A 22652-nucleotide genomic window follows, 5' to 3' on the forward strand; every position below is an offset into this window, starting at 1 on the left:
TGCAATAAATCATAGTTTTACCTGGTACATGAACAAGATCTGGTGCAGCTACATATCCTGCACCTGCAGATGCAAGGGCAAGGTCATGACCTTTAGGGGGCGGTGGGTGACCTTGACCTTCAAAGCCAATGGGCTGACCGACAGGCTGGGGGTCAGGGGGGTCAGGGAAATGCTCGGCAGAGGGCATGCCTACTGCCTCAACTGGCTCAACGTTGGGAGTAGTTTCAAGATCAGGTTCAGTTTCAAATCCAGCATTTGCATGACCTTCCCCTTTGCATTTACAGGAATTGAAATAAAAAACAAACATAAGAGAATATCAAAAAAAGAAGGTAAATGATGTGCTGTCAACAGGAAATAAACATTATCAAGGATGAGAAAATAATACTTCTGAAATAAAAGATACAAGAGAGTGCAGTTTCATGTTAATGAAATGAACACAACCAAGTGATGTGAAAACAACATATTTGCTGAAAACAAGCTAAGTGAAATTTAATTGTTAGTAACAGAAGAGCATGTATGGGTTCTTGTACACTTGTTTTCTTAATATTTCACATACCATGTTTACATGACACTTTCTTATGAATAACAACCTATTTAATCCATAAAGTGTCCTGCATCATGTTTTTCCAGCTTCTAAATGCCTTACAAAGACTTTGCCATTGCACGTGCCATATTGACAGATGGGTGTTTATTAAAGCTGTATTCATCATAAAAAGATGGACCATAAAACAAAAATATTGTTAATGAATTTAATTTGTCCTTTACTCGAAACAACCAAACCGATGACATGTGTCAACCAAGTCAGCGAGCCTGACCATCCAATCCCGTTAGTCGTCTCTTACGACAAGCATGGGTTACTGAAGATCAATTCTAACCCGGACCTTTACAGGTCTCATAATTAAGAAAAACCATCCTCAAATGAGTGGATGGGTGGAAAAAGACATAACTATCAATGTCTGACAAATGATAATTGGTGCATAATTAATAGGGACCTTGCAAGATTTAATCACAATGCGTATCACTGGTCACAGTGTTTCTCTATCCAAGACCATAGGCTTACTTTCATAAACGTGTTAGAGTTAAATGATGATTAAAGATGTGTTGTGTAATTCACTCATTCTTTTATGTTATCACTCATTCCTTGTCACATTCTTCCACTTGTCCATCATGACACTCACTCACTAGTTCCTTCTCAATAATTCATTTGTTCACTCATTTTTCTCACTCTTTCCTTCAGACATTCATTTCTTCTTTTGTCCACTATGAATTCATGACTCTCTTTCTTCGACCTGACTCTCATTCCTAAACTCACTCATTCATTCACACACTTATTCATTCACTTGTCAAATAATTTCCAGTGTTTAAAACTCCAAAAATTCCAAGCCAGACAGGCAGATTGGTAACTTGAAAAACTTAACAGTCCGGATACAAACTTGCCTGTCCAGTTTTCAACAATAAAATAACCCAAAATGTTGTGATTGGTTATGTAACATGAACTGTCCAATCGTAGGTAGTTTAACATAATTTTCATAATACCTTAAACACTTCAAACTGACGACAAGAGAACCTGTCTGATATTATGAAATCGTTCTGGACGGTGGGGCAGGCGGGAATTTTACACGCTGTAATTACTCATTCCTTCTCTCACTCATTCCTTCATTCACTCATCCCTTCACTCATTCATTCATTCACACGCTCATTCATTCAATTCTATTCATTCACTGATCAATCAGTCACTCATTCCTTCTCTCACTCATTCATTCACACGCTCATTCATTCAATTCTATTCATTCACTGATCAATCAGTCACTCATTCCTTCTCTCACTCATTCCTTCACACGCTCATTCATTCAATTCTATTCATTCACTGATCAATCAGTCACTCATTCCTTTCCATTCATTCACTCATTCATTCACACGCTCATTCATTCAATTCTATTCATTCACTGATCAATCAGTCACTCATTCTCTCACTCTCTCACTTCATTCAATTCATTCATTCACACTGATCAATCAGTCACTCATTCCTTCTCTCACTCATTCATTCACACGCTCATTCATTCATTCAATTCTATTCATTCACTGATCAATCAGTCACTCATTCCTTCTCTCACTCATTCATTCACACGCTCATTCATTCAATTCCATTCATTCACTGATCAATCAGTCACTCATTCCTTCAGTCACTCATTTCTTTACTTGTAAATCCTTCACACTTGTTCCTTCACTCACTTATTCTTCCATTCGCTTATTGTTTCACATACCTCGTTCTGTTACTAACAAATTATTACGCAGTGATTACACATGGCATATCATACACAACTGTAAACAATTCTGGGTTGAAATACTGGGCTGCTATTATTGAAATCATGGTAAAAAATTCAAGTCACACCACTCTCTCCATCATCACTTGAAGCGAGGATTCTCTCAGCCCTCAGCCCTCACAGAATATGGGACATTCTACATCAGTTGAGGAAATTAATTTTGAAAAAAAATATATATTTCCTGAATACAAACTCCTGGATATTGCCATGAGATTTCATCTTTATTGGCCATTTCCATAACAAAAATGTAATATTTATTGTAACTTGCTTCCTATTAATTATGCAGCATTGGTGACAGGAAGCACAGAAGCAAATACTATGGCAACCAGATGACAAGCTGAGTAGGACCTGTACATCGATTACCATGTCACTTCCAAACAGCTGATACTGATATGGACGAGGATATTCATGTACGTTTCTCATTCAAATGTGAAAAGCAAATATGGGTTTGCCCCCTTGCATGCATCATCAGGAAATGTTTAATGTAGCATCTCTTATAAGGATGTTATACCAAACAATCACCATGTGGTCACGATGGTACATGACACCATTCGGCAGAATAACAGTGAGTGAGTTAAGTTTTACGCCGCACTCAGCATTATTCCAGCTATATGGTGGCGGTCTGTAAATAATCGAGTCTGGACCAGACAATCCAGTGATCAACAGCATGAGCATTGATCTACGCAATTGGGAACTGATGACATGTGTCAACCAAGTCAGCGAGCCTGACCACCCGATCCCATTTGTCGCCTCTTACGACAAGCATGGGTTACTGCAAATCAATTCCAACCATAATATTTATCGTATTCACCTTGGATGTATCGTATTGCAGCCATACCTGGTATACGGGCAAGCATACCCAACAGGTATGGCCAGGTAGATGGGGTTTCCAGATTAGCACCGTTATGACTGTCATCATAGAGTTTATCAAATGTCAGATTGTTTTTGCAACTTCTGAATCATTACATGAGAACTCAATTGCTACTGTATCTCATTACACACCTGAATCAGGACATGTTCTAACAACTAATTCAATATATGCTGAACAGTGTTCAATATGCTTTTAGTCAGGATTGATTTTGATTGGAATTTGTGTCTATCAAACATTTGTGACAGTATTCAGAGCCCCTAAGAATAGCAAGGGCATCTGGAAAGAGGTCTCCAAAGCCAGCTTTAAATGAGTGAGTGAGTGAGTGAGTTTAGTTTTACGCCACACTCAGCATTATTCCAGCTATATGGCGGTGGTCTGTAAATAATCAAGTCTGAACCAGACAATCCAGTGATCAACAGCATGAGCATTGATCTGCGCAATTGGGAACCGATGACATGTGTCAACCAAGTCAGCGAGCATGACCACCCGATCCTGTTAGTTGCCTCTTACGACAAGCATAGTCGCCTTTTGTGGCAAGCATGGGTTGCTGATGACCTATTCTACCCTGGATCTTCATGGGTCCCAGCTTTGAGAATAAAGGACAAAACTTAAGATTAAATTTCAGTGTGAGTAATATTTCAGTTTATATCTCAAATATAGGAAAAGACAATTTATATAACTTATGAATTAATGATAATCAACCCTTTTGGTTTGTAAGTTACATCTTAAAACCATATTTTTCCATTTTGAAATATTAATATAATAATAGGTAAAATAACCTTATGAAAATTCATAATACTGATACATAAATGCATGCATCCTTGAATATTTCTTACCAACATAAAATTTAAATCCTATAGGCACATGTGAAAAAAAATAACAAATGTGTATATGAGACTGACATGAACACCTGAAAACAGAACATGATAATCTCATAATCACCAAACTGAAACAGGAAGTTGTCAGCGTTGCTATGGATACTGACCTGCTCCCTCAAATCCGATTGGTGCAGGCTGTGTATATACAGAATATGAGGTGCAGTGCCATCTTTATTATAGAATCCAGATACAAGGTCCAGCTTCCTGTAGCATGTGGGGCGAACCAACAGCACAAAAACGCCCACTATATATAACATTTAACTACCAATTTCACTAATACCCCAGTAAGTAGAGCCTTGCTTAACACCACAGTCAGTGCTATTATGGGTATTATGTGTCCTGTCAATAATTACGGTTGGACCACCCAAACTTAACTGAAAAACACCAAACAGAAACAGGAAGTTGTCAGCGTTGCTATGGATACTGACCTGCTCCCTCAAATCCGATTGGTGCAGGCTGCTCCATGTCTACCGCCACTCCGTTGTTGTACTCTGGAGGTGGTGGCGGTGGCACCGGACTTACTCCTGAAACAGACACACCATTGTTAACTCAAGTCTTACACAGGTCTCTAAGAAATGATTACGTAATAATTCTATGTTGAATCAGGGATTTATCTAGATTGCAAAGTAAAGGCCCATGGCACTCATTTGTGAAAAAAGCGACATATTTTTCAGCATTGGATTATTTTGATGTTCTTTTGTTTGTAAATTCTGAGGCACTAAGAAATTATTTATTCAGGTGCAATTATCAGCCTCTGAGCAGATCGAGATAAATCCCTGTGAATACTAAAAGAGAACAAGCTGTCCCTTTGAGTGTGATTAGACTTGTGTGTCATAAGGATCTAATTACTATGTATCCATAGACAGATTATTATTAGAAACTTGGAGCAAAACTACATCAACATGCTTCTCATGTTATTCTGCAACCTGAGCTATTGTCCCTGATGTTGGTTTGCATTGACTCATGTTACATTAATGTGGAAATACGTTTAATGTTTCTATCATTCATATGGCATTAACATTGTCACATGTCTGCTCAGTGAGAGAGGAACAGTCACAGATCAAATATGGTTCCCACTTTAGTGCAAGGATGATTATCAGAGAGAATATGGGCTTGGAACCAGCAACCTTGTAGGTGTAATGGCCATAACCTCTGTATTGAGAATTCTGGCTCACTGGCAGTCTATGCTTTAGATACACAGATTAAAGACATGAGTGGTACTAATATCATTATCTTGCCTCACACATAAATGTCGTTTTCTGATTGGCTGAACGCTCTTCTATTATTTTCAATGTACCCAGCTTACAAGCGAGTAACATTTTCTATGTACCCTGCTGGGAATGCCGAACTCATTTGGTACTTCGTAGTAGTAATTCTTTATCTCGAATAACATTGAATCACGTATGATGTACGGAAATTACAGATGCTTTGCGAATGCAAATTGATGGAAGGGAGATAACTCTAAATTTGTTTTTCTTGTCGTCTTGTACTCCATCCTATGATCCGATACCTGTGCTTCAAATAGTTCAAAATTGAGGTGTTCGGTAAGCTAAATACTATGTTCACTGGTCCCTCGCGGCCCATGTCCCCCTCGAGACCAGTGAACAACTTATGAAGTAAACTGAAACATGCCTTCATGAATACCGCTATTATCAGGGGATGAAGATTACATGGAATGAGGACCAATATTTGTTTTATCCTCACAACTTTTAGTTTATAGAACCTTCACTTGTGAGCTAGATTGCTTGTAGCTAGGATATCAAGAGCAGTAGACACCATAAGATACATCTCACTAATCCAATCAGTTTAAGTTGAATATTAGGCATTAACGTAAAAAATACACAGTTTTGGAAAAACTATCTATCCATCAATCGCATCAGTGGCCCAGTCGTTAGTCTATCATACAGATCCTGAAATACATATATCCAAGAAAGCCCATGCAAGTCTAGAATATGTGTAAAGTCTAGGTTTCCACAGTTTCTGAAATGAAGAAAGTCTCAGGGTTCCTTCTCATTAAATTTATTTTTTTGTATCATGAACTGTTTTTTTTTCTGTAAAATAATTGTTCATTTCAGAAACTAGTTGTTAATCTATCCAGTTGTCGAAGTCACCACACTTTGCACTGTAGGGCTGCATCACCTTGTGTGAGTGAGTTTAGTTTTACACTGTTTTTAGCAAATTCCAGCAATATCATGGCAGGGGACACCAGAAATGGGCTTCACACATAGTGTGGGAAATTGAACCCGGATACCCATCTACTCCACCCTGCATCACCTTGGCACATCAGCAACACATGACCATGGGTCTGAGTATCAAATTCCTCTCATCTTTTCTCTAGATTTATCAATGCCAGACTGAATGCCTTTGACCTTGCACAAGTCTCTAACGTAATAATTAATTTAGTTTAAATGATATTTTCTAAATAATATAGATATTTCTCTAACAGACTGGTCTCCTTGTCTCCTTGTACCGCTAAACTAGATTTTCCTCTCTAAAGGATAGAATTACTATACATCCATGGGCTTAGCATTCAGTACAGCCTTGGGGCAAGGCTAAGAGACCTCCAGCTGACACAAGCTGATAAAACTGAAACACAGTTCAAAGATGAGTTGAACTTAACTCATTCAAGTGAGACTCAGGAATCACAGATAAACAGCTGTGTCTGACAGCTGGGTCTAACCCTGATGCTATTACTTGAGCTGGATCTATATTATTGGATTCCAACATGGATGAACCTCTATCTGATAAAACTGGTGAACTGATTGACACCATGGTGTGTCCAGCTGGTCAGTGGCTACAGCAACAGCTGAAACAACACAAACTGACCATTCAGTCATATAATACTTCCTCCTTGTAACTAAACATTTAATTCTGAGTAAACAGGGCGTAACTACAACACAGTCAGAGTTGAGAACTCATCCATAAACTTCTTGACCTTGAATGGTAATTCCTGCAATGTAATGCTTAGCACAAAATAGAATCAGTTTCATCAGATAATCGAGGTCATATTCTAAGATTATTTTACTACAGCCTTAGGGGCAGTGGGGTAGCCTAGTGGTTAAAGCGTTGGCTCGTCACACCGAAGACCCGGATTTGAATCCCCACATGGGTACAATGTGTGAAGCCTATTTCTGGTGTCCCCCGCTGTGATGTTGCTGGAATATTGCTAAAATCGGTGTAAAACCAAACTCAGTCAGTCAGTCTACAGCCTTAAAAAAATAGAACCATAAAAACAGTTTGTCAGTTAACAGCAATACACCAAACTTTGTACCAGTTTGATCGGAGTTATTTTCTTCTATGAATTTTGGGGGGCAAATCAGTTGCAGTGTGTTATTCAAGTGGCCTCCGAGCAGAGACATGCAACAGATCCAGGCAATACAGTGTCTTTAAAGCAGGATCAACTATCTGTGGTATTGGTATACCAAGAGACTCATTTCAAAACAAATTGCAAATTTCAAAACATTATTTCTGAGTACCGGTACCTATATAGTATTGGGCGAAAACAATTTTTTCTGTAGAATTATTTATCTTTGTTGATTTTTACAGTACTGCATGCTCATTACAATTCATAACAACTAACAAAAAAGTAAATGGCAACTTGACCAGTACGTATAAAACGTGTTGATTTTATAATTTATGGAGGCTGCATATTTAGTTAGTCTGTAATAGGGTGAAAACGTTTACAAGCTTGGCCATTATCTCTATGGGTTAAGTTAAAATCTACACTGACTTTCATTCACCTCTGATTTTACCCTGTGTAATCAATCGATAAAACATTAGAAACGCGAAGTGATGTTTCTCTCAAGTTCATTCTCTTGTTGGCCTATCCATAGTCTAAGACTTAGACTCTGTATGAGTCTGTATATATAAATTTAATAGACACATATAATTCCTTTAGAATTGAAAAGGACCCCAGTGAGATGGTAGATTCAGAACCTGAAGAAATCTGGACTTTGCGCATTTAAGGGCATAGCATTGCAGATAGGGATAGAAAAAAGGGAAAATAATGAGGTTCGGAGACTGTGAGACAGACTAGCGTATCCATGACAACCACACTATATTGTTTGACATCGTAATATTTACTTTACTTCCTGTTGTTCCATGTAAACAACCTGCCACAGAAAATGCCTCCAGTCCTAATGCATTTTATTATGAATTAGGTTGGCTTTGCTCTCCTGTTTCCTGGATTGGTAATTTCCCCTTTGCAATGATACTCAAATAACTAAACTTATTGTCCGCGTCAATGAACATTTGCCAGCTCCATGCAGTGGTACAAGAATTAGGTTACTGTATGCAGTGTATCAAGTTTATGAAGTTTTAACATGTAGATCGTTCTGCTTTACTTAACATCATATTCGTAACCATTCACTCCTTTCCACAACCTGCAAGAAGATTCGGCTTGTCATGGAATAACATGCGTTGGTCACGAATGTGAACATCAAGTAAAAATACTTCACAAACTTTATGGATAGCAACTACTTTTTATTTCATATTTATGACTTTATATGAAATCGATAAAGTTTGTCCAATATCGTACTTCCCAACTTTTAAAATGCCACTCAATAAAGTAGACTTATCAAGTTATGTTATTTGCAATGGTAATATCAATTTGTTTTATATGCGCGATATCATGCCAGAATATATAACTATTGGTAATTTGAATGATCAAACAAAAAATGATTTCAATCACACAAATATCAAATTACACTGACATTTCAATTCTTAACTTCCCAGAGAAAGCTTTATGTATTCCCACAATCCCCAATACCTGTATACACCTGAATAAATGAATTAACGGATCATTAAACACTGACGATTGTGATAATTAACGTACCTGTCACCAGTTTGAAACCAATACAAGAACCTGTTATGACAACAGCACCTGTATCATGTTTACATACATGCATATCAGAACTTGTTTGTGTATGGTACACCTGAGCATAATGCTCAACCATCATTTATTGGTACATTGTTGGAAACACTGCTCACAGTTTAGTTCACACAAGATTTCATGGAAACTAAAGTTTACAATAATGCATGAAATTGTGACTAAAATTAACAGGGATGGAAATTAACCGTGAATGTACTTGCTTGAACAGTGTTAACACATTCAGTAAAGCACAGTCATAAGGAACTCAGAGGGAGGACTGTTGAAGTTCATGGTAACCGTAGTTCATAGTACACATTTCTGCTAATATATGCAAGTGGTCAAGACCAAAATTTCAGTTTGTTATATCCATTATAAACGTGTTGGTATAAACATACCGGTAGTTTACTGTACAGCAAAACCAATACTCCCCAACCACTCACACCCCTCCAAAAGTGTTTGAAATTCTACTAGCCCTCAGGATACCTTTAACATTAACAAAACTAGTCAGGCCTAATTGGCAAGTACTAATTTCTACCCTGATTAATATGATATACTACAAATGTAAGTACAGATATAGAATGTGCATTTTGTATGATAAGATTAAATAATAACAGGAATACGATGTGTAATAACAAGATGAACTTGCCTACCTTTTCTATTTCATAACAAGTTATTTATGGTGTCACATCCTCTTCAATGTCTCATTGGGAATAAAGTCAAGCATGCTTTTATATCCATTCTACAGCTTAACATATTTGGGAAAAAGTGTGCAATGTACACGAAAATGTTATACATTATACAGACTCAATCTGAATATATGTCACGGGAAAAATACTTACTATTGACACTCATTGTGGAGCATTTTCACAAGCCAAAGTTCCAGTAAATCCAATCACTTGAATGTTTATATAAACAACTGGTTGATACACGACTTGATACACCTCAGTACAAGTCTCGCATCACGGTCTTGATAACAAGGTCCTTATGACGTACACAATATACTTCACATCTATCAATTTAATAACAGGGGGAACGCTACCAGGCAATTTGCCTATGTCGCTATCTTTTCTATACTTAGAAAGCAAATACAGGGGGAGTTGGGGTCAGTTGTCGTGACAGGTATACAATCCTTGTATTTATACACCACTTTGCTGAATGATATCATGTGTAACAATTATCTTTTTTTTCCAGTAAATGCACAAATGGAATATTTTTACAGGCTCTTTATGAGTAGAATATTGAACAGTTCGGCAGACAGTGTAAAAAAACAGTGTTTGGTTGATCTTAATGCAAGCACTGATCTTCGTGAATGTATAAACCATATATATTAAACATTTATGACAACTTTAGATAAATTACATAAATAGACTGATATAGTCTCTGTCATATAATCATACTTTGACACACAGTAGCTCCAATCTTGTGAATTATGTCGCCATTGGAATGATACCACACACAACGCATCATTAAAATATGTGATATTTGTGTGAAATATATCCAATCAGTATGAAAAATATCCAATCAGGATGGAATATATCCAATCAGTATAAAATACATGTATATCAAGTCAGTATGAAATAAATCAAATCAGTATGAAATATATCCAGTCAGTATGAAATATATCCAATCAGGATGACACGTGTCCAGTCAGTATGAAGAATATCTTCAGTAGATCAGTATGAAATATATCTCCCTTATCAGTATGAAATACACACTTGAATTGTCACATGATGTAACTGACACGTATCCACATCACCATCACATCAACATCGACACAGACACTCAACACTCAACACCTGTCGTGTTTCATTTTGAACACATTTAAGTCCCACATATCCACGAAATACATCAACCACCTCATCAACATCACATTCTGGAACAATAAATGTGAAATGTACGCATGTACATTTCAACATATCAATGTCAGTAACCATCCACCTTGTCCTGCGGTAAGAACGACATCAATTCTCATTGATCAGCATACATTATAAGTCTCTCCAGATCCCTTCAGGCTTGCATTGATCAGAAAAGTTAAATATTTGTCGGTAACCTAGTAACTATGTACATATACGCCTTACCCTTATTCAAAAGTTACTCATATGTTTGTTGTACACACCATCATTGTCACAAAATATTTTTCTTCATAGAGTCCCTAAACAAAAGAATAGAATACACAGATGAAACCCTTTAGAGACTTTCTGAAGTCTGTGCCTGGTAACAAGTTCCACCACAATGGCAGAAAACAGAACTGCTCAGTGCACTTATAAATTTTTAACAGAAGTAATACGTCACCATGACTTAAATGAATGCTTGTACTTAGCAAATACATCATGGGACATGCTTATATTTAGCTTCAGTTTGTGAATATCCATGGTTAAAGCCCCGGGGCCCGTTCAACAACTTAGCGCTAAGACATTGGTAATGCCCACGCTATAACATATCTTTACAACAGTCATAAATACATCATGGGTCATGCTTATGTGTAGCACCAGTTGATGAATATCCATGGTTAAAATCCCAGGGGCCCGTTTCACAAAGCCATCTTAGCGCTAAGATTATAATAATGGCCATAACACATATACTTACGATGGTAATTATTAAGCTATAAGATTGCTTTGAGAAATGGGGCCCTCATTACTTCACACTTGTTAAAGAGCAAGAAATATACCATAACGATAACAACAGTTTATAACACTATGTCAAAACTTGAGAGAAAAACATTCAGATGACATCATCATAAAGCATCACATAATTTCCTCATGATTTAGAACATGACAATCATAAACACAATAAATCAAGCAACTCACTTTCACATCATACAATACTCACAGAATGACATTTGAGTGACACAATAAGGCTGAATGTATACTGAGGAAACAAATAAGGGAACACCACTTCATGGCAGTGTTTCTTTATTTGTTCTCAGATTTCCTCCAACAGGGCTATTCAAAGCTGGTGATGAAAACTGGAAAATATTAAAGGAACACTTGAATTTTCCTGTGTTCCTTTATTTGTTTCTCTCAGTATGTCATGATGTATGTAAAGTCATAAGTAAACATAAGATTTCATCTGGTTCCTTAGTAACCTGTTTGTTTTCTGCTGATTCATAAACACATACACATGATATAGTAGGAATCATACAATGGACTGTTTTTAGCAGAGTATTATTAAAGGTTTGAGTTTTACTTTGATACAGCAGACCTCATTAGAAATCAAAAGGGATCCTGGGTGATTAATGTTTGGTTTTGCAGTATTTGAATTTAGGCCCCGTAAAATTGACTCTCATACTTAAATTCGCAAACTGAATACTTCACTGACGATTCTAAGTTCAATTTGAATTAAACTATAAGATCAACTGATATTTTGATATGGCTTGATATCTCCAAGCCCGATCACCCAATCCAGTTGCCTCTTTCTACCAGAAGAGCAATTCCACCCTGGAATCGTGATAGGGTTTAATTGGTCAAATATTAGAATACAGAAAAAGGGAAAGGTTATTTTCTTTAGGAGGGAGTGCTAATGAAGTTAATTATTCATAATTTATGGACATTTTTCCCAAAAGTTTCGATCATGGAAAGGTGAGACATGTTAAAATGTTTTAACATTTTAGGAATGATCAAAATAATAAAAGCCAAGGTTCTTAAAGCTAGTATCAATAATGGTATCGATTTCCAATAAAACAGACAGGTAAAACCTGTCCACATATAGGTTATCAACAAATATAACCCTGCTTAGAACATACCTGTGTGTTTATCCTTACTTATCCATCTCCGACCACACCTTCTATTATATCTCACACCCAGTAAACACACTGAGCATAGGGACAGTGTATCTTCACTGAACCAACAAGTCATTGCCTACATCCCTATTTGAACACCATGTTTTTAACATCCTCTTTCAGTTATAAAACTTATATCATTGTTTTCTAATGAAACTTTTGAACATGTTTGTTGGTTGTAATTATTGTAACAGAAGAATTGTCATCTTTCATTGCATGGTCATGAGGTCAATCGTTTGTAGTCATGTAGTCTGTCCATTGCATTGCGTAGTCAATCGTTTGTAGTCATGTAGTCTGTCCATTGCATTGCGTAGTCAATCATTTGTAGTCATGTAGTCAGTCAATAGCATCACGTAGTCAATCATTTGTAGTCAGTCCATTCCATCATGTAGTCAATCGTTTGTAGTCATGTAGTCAGTCCATTGCATCACATAGTCAATCATTTGTAGTCATGTCAGTCCATTGCATCACGTAGTCAATCATTTGTAGTCATGTAGTCAGTCTCAGTGCATCATGTAGTCAATCGTTTGTAGTCATGTAGTCAGTCCATTGCATCACATAGTCAATCGTTTGTAGTCATGTAGTCAGTCAATTGCATCACGTGGTCAATCATTTGTAGTCATGTAGTCAGTCCATTGTATCACAGTCAATCGTTTGTAGTTATGTAGTCTGTCCATTGCATCACGTAGTCAATCATCTGTAGTCATGGAGTCAGTCAATTGCATCGTGTAGTCAATTGTTTGTAGTCATGTAGTCAGTCCATTGTATCACATAGTCAATCGTTTGTAGTTATGTAGTCAGTCCAGTGCATCATGTAGTCAATCATTTGTAGTCATGTAGTCAGTCCATTGCATCATGTAGTCAATCGATTTGTAGTCATGTAGTCAGTCAATTGCATCATGTAGTCAATCATTTGTAGTCATGTAGTCAGTCCAGTGCATCATGTAGTCAATCTTTTGTAGTTATGTAGTCAGTCCAGTGCATCGTGTAGTCAATCATCTGTAGTCATGTAGTCAGTCCAGTGCATCATGTAGTCAGTCATTTGTAGTCATGTAGTCAGTTCAGTGCATCGTGTAGTGAATCATCTGTAGTCATGTAGTCAGTCCAGTGCATCATGTAGTCAATCATCTGTAGTCATGTAGTCAGTCCAGTGCATCATGTAGTCAATCATTTGTAGTCATGTAGTCAGTCCAGTGCATCATGTAGTCAATCATTTGTAGTCATGTAGTCAGTCCAGTGCATCATGTAGTCAATCATTTGTAGTCATGTAGTCAGTCCAGTGCATCATGTAGTCAATCTTTTGTAATTATGTTGTCAGTCCAGTGCATCATGTAGTCAGTCATTTGTAGTCATGTAGTCAGTCCATTGCATCATGTAGTCAATCGTTTGTAGTCATGTAGTCAGTCAATTGCATCATGTAGTCAATCATTTGTAGTCATGTAGTCAGTCCATTGCATCATGTAGTCAATCTTTTGTAGTTATGTAGTCAGTTCAGTGCATCGTGTAGTCAATCATCTGTAGTCATGTAGTCAGTCCAGTGCATCATGTAGTCAATCATTTGTAGTCATGTAGTCAGTTCAGTGCATCGTGTAGTCAATCATCTGTAGTCATGTAGTCAGTCAATTGCATCATGTAGTCAATCATTTGTAGTCATGTAGTCAGTCTAGTGCATCATGTAGTCAATCGTTTCTAGTTATGTAGTCAGTTCAGTGCATTGTGTAGTCAATCATCTGTAGTCATGTAGTCAGTCCAGTGCATCATGTAGTCAATCATTTGTAGTCATGTAGTCAGTCCAGTGCACCGTGTAGTCAATCATTTGTAGTCAAGTAATCAGTCCAGTGCATCATGTAGTCAATCGTTTGTAGTCATGTAGTCAGTCAATTGCATCAGGTAGTCAATCATTTGTAGTCATGTAGTCAGTCCAGTGCATCATGTAGTCAATCAGTTGTGGTCATGCAGTCAACTGGTTGTATGCATGCAGTTAATCATTTGTAGTCATGTAGCCAATCAGTTGCAGTCATGCAGCCAACCCATTGTATCATCGGTTGTAGTCATGTAGTCAGGCCATTGAATAACATTATAAATCAATCGGTTGCAGTCAACCCATTGTATCATCGGTTGTAGTCATGCAGCCAGTCCACTGTATCATGTTGTCAATCGGTTGCAGTCATTGTATAGTATGACCAGAAATTATTGAGAATTTTAGGAATATGTTTAATTGGATTTCTAGTATAAACAACCTTGACCAGCTATCAAGTGCTTGGTTTCATTCAAGAGAGACAACTCCGTTAATCCTTTTTCATTAGTTTGTGAAGAGTTACCCCCTTTGTTTACTTGCTAGCAGACGACATTTTCAGTGATCCTCAGTATGGATGATTTAGAGAAGAGGAAGTTGATTTTAGAGTATCATAACAAGGACATCAGATTAGCTAAAGTGATTTCAAGTAGAACAGGCATCCCTTTGTCCACTGTTTATCGTGTTTTGAAAAATATTGCAAATGGATATGGCATTGAGCACCAGGGAGGCGCAGGTAGGTCCAGAAAATTGACCGTCGGTGACAGGAGGCGGCTTGGTATTCTTGTTTCTAAAAACAAACGAAGGAGTTTAGAAAACTTAAGGCTGGATATTATTGATAGAGGAACTGTGGCTGTCTGTAAGGAGACAATTAGAACTGAGCTGCATGCAATGGGTTGGCAGAAAAGTTGAGGAATTCCATCACCGATCCTGAACAAACCTGAAACCTGAACAAAAGGAGCAAAGGTTGAACTGGTGCTTATGTTATAGGGACTACTTCAGGACAGCCATCGTCCAAATATTTAAAAAGTCCAAAACTATGTACTCAAGACACGTGAGACTTTATTGTAATATATATATGACACTAAGCTGTATTTTTAATCACTACTGTACATCCTTATCACTACCGCATTTTAAATTGACTTGTCAGCCCATTAATTATTGTATAAGACATTTATAACCTTCATTGGTAATCCCCCTTGGCCGTGTCTGCCATCACATCAACTGGTCAAGGAAGTGCTATTGTTTTTCTGTCTGTCCATTGATGAGTCGTCGCCTGTCCATTGTTGTCAAAAACTGTATATATACTAGGTATGCTCACATCTAGACAGAGAAGGAGTACGAGCCCGGTATTCCGACTGTCTGTTGGGACGACCACGAGCAGGATAATGCCGCTCGTAGGAAACGCCCTGGGGTTGAGCAGGTACTCCGCTCACCTTATGTATGTCTTGTGTATTTGTTTGTCATGTACTAAAGACGTTTGAACTCAACTATGCCTTCGTCTTCATCAACGCACACTTCATCTTAATTATGAGCTAATTCCCCAGTTGACGCATATCCACGCGTTGACACTTACAGCATAGACATTTTAACTGGGACAATGTGATTTTCTCAGATGAAAGGTCTGTGTGGCTGTTTCCTAATACACTGAAAGTCTGGACCAAACAAACTGAAAAACCTTTGTATCAGCGCCCAAAGTACAGTCCGAAATTTAACGTATAGGGTGGCATATCTGTGTTAGGGACAACGCCCCTCTGTGTATTTGAAGGGAATATGAACAGTGAGCGGTACACAGATATTCTCGAGGGACATTTACTTCCATCTGCTCACGTGTTCTATGGAATTTTTTGTATTTTCCAGTAGGACAACGACCCAAAACATTGTTCAAAGCATTCACAGGCCTTGTTTCGGACCTAAAATATGACATTATTAGATTGGCCAAGCTATAGCCCTGACCTAAATCCAATAGAAAATGTTTGGGGACTTATGAAGGAAAGTGTCAATAAGAAAAATCTGACAAATATTGCTGAAATGAAAGAAGAGGTGGTCCGATATTGGGACAGCATGGACCACGACTTTCTAACTTCTTTGATCAGTAGTATGCCCCGCCGCATTGAAGCCTGCATTGCTGCCCATGGTGACTTGACAAAATACTAACTGTTCACCTGTCTTTGAATCTGGAGTTATGTTCTGCTAATATTCACATTTAATACGTGAGTAATGAGTGAAAAAATTAAAAATTTACAATCTTTAAATTCTCAATAATTTCTGGTTGTACTGTAGTTACAGGTCGGAGACTAACCGTCAAAAACCACTCAACACTGTGTACAAGTACTATCACCAAGCAGTTTTCAAAATTATGTCCCAAGGTCCTTGAGATTGCTACTTCAGTACACATTTCAAGCACTGCTTGAGGCATGTGATACCTGTGGGGTGACCCTGATACTGTTCATGTAATAAATGACCGGTTCGGAATCACCCTGACAAACACAGCTGACCATATAGGTAAGTCAATGAGATAAACTCAAACAGCAACATCCAGTGTACCTAGGATAAACATACGCCTACATATACCCCTACAGGTGACAGTCTATTTCCAGCCACGCCCCACAACAAGGGATTGTTGATCGTCTGTAAACATTCGAGTCTGGGCCAGACAATCCAGTGATCAACAGCATGAACATTGGTCTACACATTTGGGATATGATGACACAGTGGTACAGATAAGTTGCGTATCTGCGTAAAATATTTATGTGAAAACTCAATTCCTATTATGTCTGTTGTGTACAAGTACGCTTGAATTTTTGTACATACTCAATATATTGGATCCTAAATGCGTACACACAAAAATAGGTCCTTGAGATTGCTGCTTTAGTACTCGGTTAATTTCAAGCACTGCCCTGTGACCCTGATTCTGTTCATGTAATAAATGAACAGGTCGGAGTCACCCTGACAAACACAGCTGACCATATAGGTAAGTCAATGAGATAAACTCAGACAGCAACATCCCGTATACCTAGGATAAACATACGCCTACATATACCCCTACAGGTGACAGTCTATCTCCAGCCACACCCCACAACAAGGGATTGTTGACGCAGGGCTTGGCCATACCGGCATGTTATATAGGCTAATCTATCTGAGGTCTACTGCCCTGCTTATCATTAACCAGCAGGGGAAAACTGTTCTTGTCACAACCCTAGCTTTACAGTGCTAGCCTCAAAAGAAACATGGGCGGTGGGGTAGCCAAGTGGTTAAAGCTTTCGCTCGTCATAAGGAAGACCAGGGTTTGATTCTCCACATGGGTACAATGTGTGAAGTCCATTTCTGGTGTTCCCCGCAGTGATATTGCTGGACTATTGCTAAAAGCGGAAAAAACTATACTCACTCACTCACTCATTCCAAAGATACATGTGCCATGCCACGTTCAAACATGGATACCCCACTTGCAGTACACTGTAGTTGAAGGCCTACTAATCCTAGTTTTAACCCCTCATGGGCAAGGAAAAGTAACAACAATTACCATTCTGATGGTGTGACCCAGACAGGGATCAAACCATGACATTTTGTTTTCCAGGCAGACACTCTATCCACTAGACCAAGGAGGCAGTAATCTGGTCACAGTTGTTTACCGCTATGGTTAAAGACACGAACACAATTTTGGTTTGTGTCAACCCAACCCGTGAAGGTCCGGGTTAGAATTGGTCTTCAGTAACCCATGCTGGTCACAAGAGGCAACTAAGGGGATCGGGTAGTCAGGCTCGCTGACTTGGTTGACACATCATCATATCCCAACTGCGTAGAACAATGCTCATGCTGTTCATCACTGGATTGTCTGGTCCGGACTCGATTGTTTACAGACCACTGCCATATAGCTGCAATATTGGTGAGTGCGGCGTAAAACTAAACTCACTCACTCACTCTTAATTATGAATTCAAAACAGTAGATGTACAGACATATTGTTTCAAGTAAAGGACAAATTAAATTCATGAACAATATTTTTGTTTTATGGTCCATCTTTTTTATGATGAATACGGTTTTAATAAGCGCCCATCTGTCAATATGACACATGCAATGGCAAAGTCTTAGTAAGGCATTTAGAAGCTGGAAAAACATGATGCATGACACTATTGCTGAGTCGGGGTAAAACTAAACTCACTCACACTCATGTCAAGCCAGAAACTATCAGGACCAATCTGTGTCTACAACACCACATCCATCAAAACCTGGCATAACCCACACAGGATTCTCACTCACTCACCCAGACTAATCACTATTGCACAGGATATTTATGCTATACTTTTAGCAATAATTGCTCGCCATTACCCTAACAAGCGTTTTGCTGCTGATATTAGTTTAAAGTGTTTTCAGTCAATTCAGTGTTGGGTAATACCACTAATAGCTCCACAGCAGGGACACTATCACAGACAATAAGCAAATCTGTTGCTCTCTTGTAAAAATATATCTATCATGCATGTTAGCCAATTGTTCCTTTGGGAGTGACCAGTTTTGCCAGTTTATTCTGAAGGCTTTTCTGAGTCCTCTCAAGGTCTGACAACATGTCTGGATGTCATATCTTATTGGAGGCAGACATTTTTCTTCGACGGCGACATGTCCATTGACATAATAGCACTAATATTGAATGAAAAACCATCAAACCATTTTAATGTTTATTTTTACTCAATGTATTTTTGTTTATTTAAATTTTATGAATAACATATCACCTGACAGAATAGTAAAACAATGTTACCTAATGTTTAAAACCCAACTTTTTTAAACTATCACTAATACAACATTACGAGAATTATTAACGATATTGCCTAAACAACATTTCAAGGCCATCTTCATGCAACCATTCCTGTCTTAAGAGTCGCCTAACCAATATCTCATGCCCAACTGACGACGACAGCCCAATCTGCTCAGCACGTGGTGCATATGCATCTTGTTTGCATCCTGTAACACTTGTGTGTGAAGCAAGATTCGTTTGTGGTAACCGTTCACAAACACATCAACTGAATGGACCTGTCTGGAAGCAGGATGTGCACCCAGGATGCACAAATGTAGTGAGTGGATGCAGAAAACCCAAAATACAGCATCCGGAGATACACACATAAATACCAAGAGCGTACCTACAGCGCATCAAGAATCATAGTTATCTGTGTCTGTTGTTTCACCCATCAGTCTTGATAACTGTCAACATGATCACTGATTCATTCCAGGCTCTGACATAATTATCTGAACGGATACGACATGACACACGCACACACGACACACGACACCACACTACACCACAACACGTTACGACATTAAACTACAGCACACTCCACTGTATACACTACAGCACACAACGCGACACTACAGCACACACGACACTACACTACACTACACGACATTACGCCACGCCACGCCACGCCACGCCACGCCATGCCATTTGAATACTTTACAGGACCCTCACATTTCCAACAAGGACCCATAACATTTAATGATGGTGGTCCCCTCGGCCCCCACTTTTGTAAGTCACTGTAAAACCCCACAGAAGTATATATACAAACAGAAATACAATAAGTAAACACACACAATACCTGTGTTGACAATCCTTTGTCCATCTTAGTCTAGATACTCCTCATCTAAGTCTTCCCCTTTCTATCATGTTCTATGACATGACAAATATCTCAATAAATATCTAAAAAACATTTTTACCAGCAATATTTTTAAATATACATTCATCTTTATTGCCACTGTCATGTTGGCAGCTATATTAGGGCCATAATGGCCATGCAGCCTCTTGGAGTTTATATTCCATTACCGTAATATAGCAGCAATGTACATGAATCAATTACATGCTGATTGACAGCTTACAGTTGTCACGTCTCCATCTGTCGGTGCTATATCACGGTAGGTGTGAGATCAGCATAATCAATATATCTGTGGTGATGATACAGATGCTCATACTGACACTGATAATGGCATGGGGTGATGATGATACCAGAGTACAGTCTGCATGGGTGACACTGGGTACAGAGAACACACAAATGATAGGCAAAAGTGAAAAGTTTTATTCCTAGTCACCAGCCTGAACGTTATCAGAAATGATTATAACTAATGTTGCAAAACAATCATTATCGTCATGTTAACTGACAAATGATTACTATTTCATGATTGAAAACAACAAACTGCTTCTTTTAGTAGCATTTAGAAGTTAAGTACAATATAGAACAAACTTTATGGATAACAACTTCTTTTATTTGTGAGTGCGACGTTTTGATGCAGATTCTTGTACCATTGATTCCTGCTTGACAACGGTACAAGAATCTGTCGAAATGTCACACTCATGAATAAAATAGGTTGTTATGCATAAAGTTTGTTCTATATTGAACAACAAACTGGTATCTAAATAATAGACTACTTGTGAGTCTATCCTCATACTATCACTTGAGAGTGAAAGATGATACGACTTCCACTAAACATGTCAGTATGTCAAGTAGCTGTAGGAAAGCATAATAGGTTTCAGGTTTCAGCCCCAGAAACTCACATTGGGAGCCAGGTGGGCCAGCTGGCTAAGGAGCTGGCTAAGGCGACAGGCTAGTGATCCAGCTAGGTTGAGGTGTCCGGATCAAGCCCACCTGTGACCGGGTGTAAAAACCTTGGAGTCAACTTTGTGTGCAGACTCTTTCAGTGTTGTCACAACCCCTAGTGTACAGTACACAACCCTGTGCACTTAAAAGAACCCATGAATCCGTTGGTATATGACCAGGTGGTGTCCACACGAATACATGCAAACACCTAGTTGCAGATACAGCAACGTGCAGTGAACTTGGACAAAGTACTGTGACTATGTGTCCCAGTCCACCCAGCTGTGAATGGGTACCTCGTAAGGATGAGAAAGCAACAATAACTTGGTGCTCCTAGTGGCTGCAAGAGTTGTATACTCCCTAGGGAGTTGAGATTGATAATACGATGTGCCATTGAGATTGACATCAAATGATTGAGGGAAAAAATATCAGCGCCTTGAGCATGCACTAGTTGCCTAGATATGTGTGCTATATAAATATCCTATAATAATAATAATAAACATTACCCCATCATTCACAGATAGTATAGTATGTCAAGTTAAATGCTGTAATTGTTCACATATATTGACACAGAAACCAACCCACCAACCATGCATGATCTTTAAAAATCTTCACCATCAATCTCACCATTTAGTTAAGAATTATACTTTCTAGATAATTGTAGAGACTATTCTGAATATCATTCTGATATATTCTGATATCAAAAATATCATTATCAGATTCACATCCACAATGAGAAATCATCATAATGATTATTTATCATATAAACTCAGTTGTCATAAAAATATTGCATGATAACAACATACCTTCACAGACAGATTACAAAGTCAGTAACATATAAAATCTCTCATATAACAGTCAAAAACATTTAGCAAAAAGCAGGACCCATTCCAACACCAACCACTCAGAGACAGCAGTCTTATAGTTGGTCTGGCCAAATTGTTTTGTTTAAAGAAGCAAACGTAAAACATTTGCTTCATTACCCAATCCAGTGTCAAGGAATCACTTGCAACGTCTTTATCATTACATATCAACATCATATATCAAGGGGGAGGTGGGGTAGCCTAGTGGTTAAAGCGTTGGCTCGTCACGCCAAAGACCCGGGTTCGAATCTTCACATGGGTACAATGTGTGAAGCCCATTTCTGGTGTCCCCCGCCGTGATATTGCTGGAATATTGCTAAAAGCGGCGTAAAACCAAACTCAGTCAGTCAGTCAGTCATATATCAAGATAATCAACCTCACAATAACCATCATCAAAAGCTATTTAATCTGTAAAGACCTAGGTTTGAATTGGTCTTCAGTAACCCATGCTTGTCGTAAGATGCGACTAACAGGATCGGGTGGTCAGGCTCGCTGACTTGGTTAACACATGTCAATATCCAAATTACCTAAATCGATGCTCGTGATGTTGATAACTGGATTGTCTGGTCCAGGCTCAGTTATTTACAGACAGATGACATCTAGCTAAATTATTGATTTGGACATTAAACAACAAACAAACAAAAACTATTAATATTTACAGGCACAATATCCTCCTCTGTTTCAACTACAGTAACAACAC

The 22652-nt window shown here is 38.3% G+C and overlaps 1 protein-coding gene across 14 annotated transcripts in view; it reads right to left on the reverse strand.

Annotated features, from left to right (window-relative positions):
• The window catches only part of LOC124254573 (anoctamin-4-like), a 120152-nt gene that overhangs the window by 71947 nt on the left and 25553 nt on the right, over nucleotides 1-22652 (reverse strand). For 11 of the 14 annotated variants that reach the window (XM_046688407.1, XM_046688406.1, XM_046688398.1 and 8 more), the window contains 2 exons: nucleotides 4502-4597; nucleotides 22-270 (listed from right to left, as the gene is read on the reverse strand). In XM_046688407.1, the coding sequence (XP_046544363.1) occupies nucleotides 22-270; nucleotides 4502-4597 (345 nt within the window). Of the gene's footprint in view, nucleotides 1-21; nucleotides 271-4180; nucleotides 4231-4501; nucleotides 4598-22652 lie in introns of those variants that run through there. The other 3 variants (XM_046688411.1, XM_046688409.1, XM_046688410.1) reach the window with 2 other exon arrangements.

Source organism: Haliotis rubra, unplaced genomic scaffold (assembly GCF_003918875.1).
Source record: "Haliotis rubra isolate DU_JTF1 unplaced genomic scaffold, ASM391887v1 Scf576, whole genome shotgun sequence".
In the NCBI taxonomy this organism is placed as follows: Eukaryota; Metazoa; Mollusca; class Gastropoda; order Lepetellida; family Haliotidae; genus Haliotis; species Haliotis rubra.